Raw genomic sequence first — 8253 nt, forward strand, 5'->3', positions numbered from 1 at the left:
TCAACCCCTAAATTATGTCTTGCGCTCTTTTTTCTGTTCCCAAATCTTGTCTGAAAAATCTATTACGTATTGGAATACGTGAAGATAGCCTAAACTGGAGAGACTCTGAAAAAAAGAAGATGATACACGTCTGGGTGTGTCACTGCTTTATTTAAAAACTGACTGTTATCAAAATAAGAAAAATAAGACAGAAAACTAAAAGAAACAGTTAAAGATACATGGGAGAACGGAGTCCACTAGGCGGAGTTGGCGTGTAGGAGAAGCAGCAAACCTTCTTGACAGTGTCGGCATCACATTTCTGAGAGCAGCACTGAGTCGCAAGCTCGTAGGCGAAATCTGAAATTGAATAGTTTTTATCACTCAGTGTTATCAGTTGTTAGTTAAAAACTTACTCGGCTCACATATTTGTCCGCAAACTTGCATGACGAAGGTGGCAACACGTCTGCCGCAGTGACGACCACGAGGTCCTCCTGGAATTCTTTGATTCTTCACAGGACCTTGAGGTGCTCCTGGTCCTGAGCCATCATGTGATCTTGAGTAGCTTCCTAAAAAACGCAAAATAGAACCCTTGCATTAATTTCTACACCCAACTAAACATACTTTTGAGCGGTACTGTACGTATAAGAGCCTATGGTATGCTGACACGCCCCGTCCTTCATCCCCCTCAAATTTCTATATATATATTTTTTTTTATAGAAACCAAAGAAACAGGCAAGTAAAATTTTTCAATCAAATACACATAAAGTAAAACCCCTCATCAATTTCCCCACCCAAACTCACTTTTTCCAATAGTAATCAAAATATGTCGGAATAAATAGATAAAAATACTAGTATTCAATAAAAATAGTGATACCTGACCTCTTACACATTGTGGTCGAAATATGATGTATACCTCTGACAACGGAGTTTATATACCTTTCCCACAGAAGGGCGGAGTCATCTATACTCGATGATCAAAGCTCACCGAGCCACCCACCTGCGTGCCTCTAACATTTTCGAATAATGATATCACATGTTTGGAATTTCTGAGAGCGCACACATGGGGATTAGATTAGTGGAGAAGCATTGCGCGGAAGGAAAGAGACGCAGAGCATAAACCCTCGTATTAGGATTAAGAAGAAGACATCATTAGAAAAGCGGGAAATGTGAGGGAAAGGGGGATTTGAAGGGGATTTGAAGTTGATTATCGGGAGTTGGGCATTCGTGCATTTAGTTAATAAAATTTTAGAGTAGTCGTAAATAAAATATGCAAAATTTGAAAAGCTCATGTTTCAAAACACTTGAATGATCATTGTCAAATTTGTTCTAGTGCACAGCGTGGTCACGGCGCCGTTTTCGTTCACTACTACTTTTTTTGTTTAGTTGTTTTCTGTAATTCACAACATGATAAATGTTATATTAATAATCAAACAAAAAGATTCATAATGAGGCTCAAAAGTTATCCTCATTTTTCGCATTTCACACTATTTCACACTAAATTTACACTAGTGGTCAAATTGACGTTTCTCAGTGAGTTTTTTGCTCAAAATATTTTCCATAATCCTCGATGATGTGTCTTGATTGAAGGATATCAATGTCTACATATTCCATAACGATATCTCAAAAAAATCATTTATCGATCAGTCAGATGACAAAATAACGTTCTATTTATGTATGCCTATCTTCCAACGTCTGTCTGTAGGTCTGTTGATGTGAACGGGCCTAAGAGTTGTTCACGCAGAAAATCCAGCACAAGAGAAAGTAATAATTCAGAATAAATTTTTTTTAAAGAAGACATCCACTTGATTACACTTCAAAAACATAAATGAGAGTTCTGGAAAAATTGGAATACATAATTGAGTGTATCATTCAACAGTTTTAAAGCATGATCTTGTGATTTTTTGTCTGATACTTTCAAAAGCCCAAGAAGCAATAGTCCTGTGAATGGACTCAGCATCAGTTATCACCATGACGGCACATTTGTTCCCTCAGGGCGGTGACTTTTCACTTATCTCACTGCAACTCCCGAAACTGTCCCACAGGATGATAACCCACTAATAAACTGCAGAAGCTTCACAGCTCATGACGCACATGTGTCAAAACTTTGTACCCTCATCACTCGGCTTGAACTCATTGTGCTGACTTTTTCAGACAGCAGAACAAAGATTTTATTTCAGTTTTATTATTATTATTTTGGAATTCCTTGATATCAATAATTACAGTTCAACAAATCTTAATTATTAATAGCCATTCGACCTCTGCTGCAAACGCAAATCTCCCTGCATTTGTGTCTATAAAGCTCATCCATAACCACATTATTGAAGTTTTCCGGCTATAATAGAAATCAATGTATTTTTGGACAGAAGAAAGTGACACCGACTACCTGTCAATTAGGATCCAGCATCGAATTCAAATGTCGTATGTATTTTGTTGCAAGTCGAGCATATTTGTATTGTGGAATTGGTTTGTCAATATTCCTGAGATACGGCATCGACCTGAAGTTGAATGTTTTTCGGAGAAACCTAAATCATACCCACACATAACGTCTTTGAATCTCTGATCTTCTTCTTCTTCAGTTTCTCTTGTTCAGCTTTTTCTATACCTCTCATGAACACTGTAATACAACACAATTAGAAAAAAATATAGAATTGATTTCCAGGAAACGAGGGGGACTACGAAGTCAAATCTGTAGATATAGATAACAATGAAATGAATGTAAGTAAGAAAGCGATGCTAACGCAAGCAGATGATGTGCATTCATCCGGATCCGTAAAACACAAGTTTTACAAGTTACAGGTTTTGGTTTGTCAATAATTCACTCATTTGATATCCCTGATTTTAATTGGAGACAATGATTGGGAATTGGGACGTTTTGGTATAGGTAAACTTCTCTCAAACAGATTGATCATTTAGAAACTAGGACGTTCTAGATAAGAATGTTTAAAACAAGGCAATTTCAAAACCAGCTGTTTTTGAACTGGTTTCCAAATCTAAAACTCAAAAAAAAACGGTAACAGGGCCCTCTCCTCACACGGTTTCTGAAATTTACACGAAGTCTACTCTAGACAGGATGCTCCAACCAGATTCACTCAAAAGTAAAACCCTACACCCTTCTTCCAGTCACAACTTACTCAATCCAATAGCTTTTTCCATCGATTTTGACATATCCAATCAAATCAGACCAAACAGGATTTTTAATATGCAGATAAGAATACTAGAATTCAATAAAAATAGTATAACCGGACCTCTTCTCACATTGTGGTCAAACTTGGTGTCCTCTCACAACGCGGGTTATATATACTTTCCATAGAAGGGCGGCGTCTTCTATATTCCAAGCCCAAATTTCACCCATTCGCCCACCTCCGTACCTCATTAAATCACCGGAAAAATATTGTGCAGGATGAAGGAGACGCAGAACACTAACTCCGCATATTTGAAATTGGAGGGAGGTATAATAAAGACAGCGTAAGGGAAAAGGGAAAAGAAAGGAGTAAAATTAGGAGGTTAACTTATTGTACTGAGTCCTGGGGGGGGGGGGGGTTGACATTCTTTGAGAGACAAACATCACTATCGAAGTAACTCATCGCAAAGGATAATGCGAGAAATGATGTTTGACAAGTTTTAATCAAAGAGAATTATTTGAAACCGATTTCTTTGTGTCGGCTAAGCGCGGAGAACCGAGAAATCATGAACAGGGTTAGTGAAAATAAAGTTGACGTATTTGCACATCCGACGGGCGCGACCCGGCTAGCGCGTTTCAGGTTTTGCGCGAGATGTTCTAATTTTGTTATTACTTGAAAGAGTTTGTATATTTATTATTATCTAATTGTTTACATGAAAAATCACAAAATGTGATGCAATAAATAGAAATAAATTTATTGATAAACAAAATCGCCTTTTCAAATTCTCGTCCTCTAGAACATGTGACTCGCAGTTGGTTGCAGTGCGACCATCGGCCCGTCGGATTGACTATCCGCAAGTGACTAGGCATGGTAACTCGTTGTGGCTGGAAATAGAGGAATTTGTGAGGAGGCTTTAGCATGGTGCATTTTCACAGCCAAATATCTCAATTGCTGAAAGTTTTTAATGGAAATAATATTCATTTTTAGGATCCTTATATTTGATTTAATGGTTTTCGCTTTTCTTAACTATTAGCGCTTACTATCAGCCGGAACTATGCAAGGTCGTTCTATTAGCAATGAAGCGCAGTTGGTGGTTAACAAACTCACTTTTTCAGTTTTCTGTTTACTCTATTACCCAATTCAGTGTACTTGATACCAGCCATAACATGTTCAGGAATAATTACCTTTTCTTGATGTACATCTTCTTCATCTTCATCTCCTCACCACTTGCTCCCTTCCATATTTTCAAGAACTCGTTGACTACAGTCGGCATGGTATTAGACTCTAGAAGAGTGACTGCATAGGCTTTCCGACTTAACGCATGCAACTGAGTCGGCCATTCTGCATTCCAATTGAGCAAATCGTCTACTTCGAAGTGAAGACGACAAATAGCAAATTGTTAGAATAAGTGGGAATAGAAGGAAAAGTACGACGTCTTCTTGCAGTGTTCCAGAAAATTTGGAGCGAATGTGGTGTTGACGATTGTTTTACGGACTGAAAATGCAAATTAGTTGTACTGTAAAGAAGTCACATTTCTCCGGAGTTGGGAAATTCCGGGCCGGGTCGACTGAAAAATTTTCCTCAGCCCGGCCCTACTGTAGAAATTTGAACTTTTTAAATCGAATTTTCGACTATGTTTGGGAATATCGATAAAAACTGAAGTGAACGAGAATTTTGGAGCATTTTGATTATTTTTTAATAAAAATTTCGAAAAATTATGTGAAAAAATTTTGCACATTTTTTGAATACGGGCCGGGCCGGCAAAAAATTTCTGTCAGCCCGGGATTTCCCAACCCTGCATTTTTCCACTCACTTTCTCTCTGGAACATTCCAATATGTTTTTCCACCGATTGTGACACATCCAGTCTCATCAAATAGCATTTGAAAAAAAAAACAAAATAGAATACTAGAATTCAAAGAAAATATTGTAACCGGGGGACCTCTTCACATAGTGGTCGAACGTTAAATGAAATAACCTCTCACGACGGGGGTTTATATGCGTTTTCCATAGAAGGGCGGAGTCTTTTTACTCCATGCTCAAATTTCACCCACCCGCACACTTTCGTATCTCAAAAGATTACGGGAAAAAATATTGAGCGGCAGGGAGGAGACGCAGAACACTCACACCTTAAATTTGAAATTGAACGAAGGTATAATAGCGTGAGGGGAAAGGGAAAGGAAAGGATTGAAACAATGAGGGAGAGTTGTTGAACTGGGAGGTGGGATAAGGCTTAACTTGAAATTCGAGAGGTTCGTTGAGTCAAAATCCCGGAATTATTGTTAAAAGTGTTGAGTGTCGACTGTTTTGTTTTGTTGTTTTCCTATTTTCTGTCATTTTCGTCGATTTTTCGCAGTTTTTGTTGTAATTGTATATTTAAGTCCAGGTAAAAATCGATAAATTTCCTATTTTTGTTTTTTTTACTTGCCGCCGCCGTTAAATTATCGCTCTTTTTCGAATAACAACGATTAGCCTATTTTCTGTCATTTTCGCCAATTTTTTCTATAATTTTAATCATGACATAATTGTTCTTGGCAGGAGAACACTCACGAAACATCCACCCAGCCTCCCACACTGATACCACATCACCATATGGGCAGCAATCCCAACCATGAGACTGCATAACACACTCAGTTACCCGAAATGACTGGTGAGTTCCAGCGATCGGCCCGGCTCTTGTAGAAATTTGGAATTTTTTGAAACAATTTTGAATTTTTTTGCAAAAAAAAAAAATATTTTTTTCGAGTATGTTTTGGAATATCAATAAAAACTGAGCAATGCACAAGGATGCCAAAACACAATCAATTCAAATTCTGAAAACAACGTGTTTCAAAAAATAGTAATACTGAATATCTTTAAATTCCGATAAAAATTACATTTAAAATGTGATTTTTTTCAAAACTTGACCATTTTTCCAAAATTTATCTGTCTCTGTGTCCAAATTTCCAAATGTTCAATTAATCAATTGGAAAAGATCTTTCCTCATCTTTCATCTGTCCGTGATACAAAGTTTGACAAAGTATATACTGATAGCGATCTATTTCTGTATACCTATCCTTCTATGTTTGTCTGTAGGTCTGTAGATATCTCCGGATGTCCACTCGGGGGAAACTTATCTGTAAACGAAGCTATGGATCCAGATGTCCAGGGTGACTCAAATAAAAGGTAGAAATATCTTTCTGTGTGTCCTAAGGTATCAAAGCGGAACGGTTGCGGCGGGCTTTGATACAGATGAGCTTTTCATTTCGGCGCAAATGATCACGTCAGAGTTTTTCACGAACTTAGCACATCTGTCACTTTTGCGGTAGTTCACACTTTCTCCAGCTGACATAACGTTATTTTCTTTTAAAATTCCATGTAAATTTTTTGAAATTTATTAAAACAAAATTACAACAAAATTCACGATTATGTAACATTATAAAAATTCATCCGCTTTACATCTTTTGGCTGCTTCACCTCCTTCCCATCTGTCTTTGCAAGACGTTCCAACTCCCAAATATCTCTCACCAGCGCTCTTTATACTTCCGGTTGTCTTCTTCAATGTTCTCTCGACTTTTGGCAAATAAGCAGTACTGAGTTAATAGCTTTCTAAACTTCTTCTTCCTTCTGCCAGATTGCTTCTGTGAAGTTCTCCTCTTCTCTGATTTTCCTCTTCTTTTTCTTGGCTCCTCATACTCCGCCTCTTCCTCCTCTGAGACTTCATCTTCCGTGTAGTCTTCTTCTGGGTTTTCTCGTTGTCCTCGAGTTTCAGACTCGATCTTTTTCTTCATCGATTCCTCCGTAACAAACAGACGGTACTTTCGAATCTGCAAAGTAAAAATTACAGAAAATTAAAATGTAAAGATGTATTTTACCTTTAAGAAGAACTCTTTCTTATCTTCGAAATTGTAGACGTAGTTTCCAATCGAGATGATTATGGTACCATCTTCCCTTGGTTTTGGAAACATGTTGAAAGGTTTTCCAGGGCATTGTGGTTGCTTTTCCTGCTCCTTCTCCCACTGTGCCACAATCTTTGATAGACGTTCCAATTCCCGAATGTCTATGACCAATCTCCTGAACTTCTCCTCTTTATATTTTCGGTTGTCTTCTTCGAGATTCTCCCGACTTCTGGCGAACACTTGGTACTGCTGAAACATGAGCTCAATTTTTAAAAACTTATGAATCAGAAGGGGTACTTACGTGATAAGGGAACTTGCTTATGAACTCCATTTCGTGGAATTGAAACTCCCGAATGACTTCCGATTCTTCTGTGTAGAGAGTGATGGTTGGAGTCCATCTTCTGTGGATTGCGAGCAGAATCTATAAGAAATAATTAAAGAATTGGAACGACAATTAGCACGACACACGTATGAACTTGACATACAGTACCGATCAATAGAGTATGAATTTTGGCAGTTTTCAATTAAACTTGTCCGATTTTGGGAAGGTGTCATTATAATATTGATTATTCCATCAAGTAAATTTTTGATGGATCATACAGATCAAAAGTAGAGCTCCCTTTTTGTAATTGACAACTTTTTTATACGGACAATCCCTAAAGAGTTATGGCCATTTTAAGACATTCACACTATTTTGAACTGAAATTGGTCGATTTGAGGAAGAAATTACTTTGCCGATACGTAACTTACTAGGAAGTATTCGTACAAAAAAGTTGCCAACTACAAAAATGAAGCTTTACTTACAATTTGTATGATTCATTAAAATCTACTTTATGGAAGTATCATAACTACCATGACACACTCTCAAAGTTAGACAGTTTCAATTGAAAACGGTCAAAGTTCATAACTGTAAGCAAGACCACTTACCACATTCGAACCCTTTGAAGTCTTGAGCCCAGAATAACATCCGGCAAAGCGCAATCCTCCAAAGTCGATTGATCTGTTCTCCAGGTCTCCTCCATATTGTAGCCTCATCCTGACTTCCATAGTGCTGACATGGTCGGGATGTACCACGTATGGCACCAACGATCCCATCTCATGATGGAAGGTGTAGGCTTCTTTCGGCTCCGCATTGAAACGTAGGCCCACAATGTATTGGGTCTCAGGTTTGAGTCCGGACACATTGAAGGAGTAGGAGTTCGATGGGCTGGAGAGGGGATATATATAGTGAGATGGTCGTGATGGTTTTTTTAAACTGGCTCAATCTTGATGTCAT

General features: G+C 37.9%; 2 protein-coding genes across 2 annotated transcripts; both read right to left on the reverse strand.

The window, feature by feature from the left end:
- Nucleotides 1-208: 208 nt before the first annotated feature.
- Nucleotides 209-3144, reverse strand: GCK72_022436 (uncharacterized protein; the record flags this gene model as incomplete). The annotated part of the gene is made up of 4 exons (XM_053734824.1): nt 209-336; nt 393-545; nt 2513-2593; nt 3111-3144. The coding sequence occupies 4 exons, from the start codon at nt 3142-3144 to the stop codon at nt 209-211; spliced, it is 396 nt and encodes a 131-aa protein (XP_053578390.1).
- A 3458-nt stretch (nt 3145-6602) lies between these two features.
- Nucleotides 6603-8253, reverse strand: GCK72_022437 (uncharacterized protein; the record flags this gene model as incomplete). Its single annotated transcript, XM_053734825.1, has 5 exons — nt 6603-6905; nt 6954-7226; nt 7279-7398; nt 7905-8184; nt 8234-8253. The coding sequence occupies 5 exons, from the start codon at nt 8251-8253 to the stop codon at nt 6603-6605; spliced, it is 996 nt and encodes a 331-aa protein (XP_053578391.1).

The sequence above is a fragment of the Caenorhabditis remanei genome, chromosome X (assembly GCF_010183535.1).
Source record: "Caenorhabditis remanei strain PX506 chromosome X, whole genome shotgun sequence".
Taxonomy (NCBI): Eukaryota; Metazoa; Nematoda; class Chromadorea; order Rhabditida; family Rhabditidae; genus Caenorhabditis; species Caenorhabditis remanei.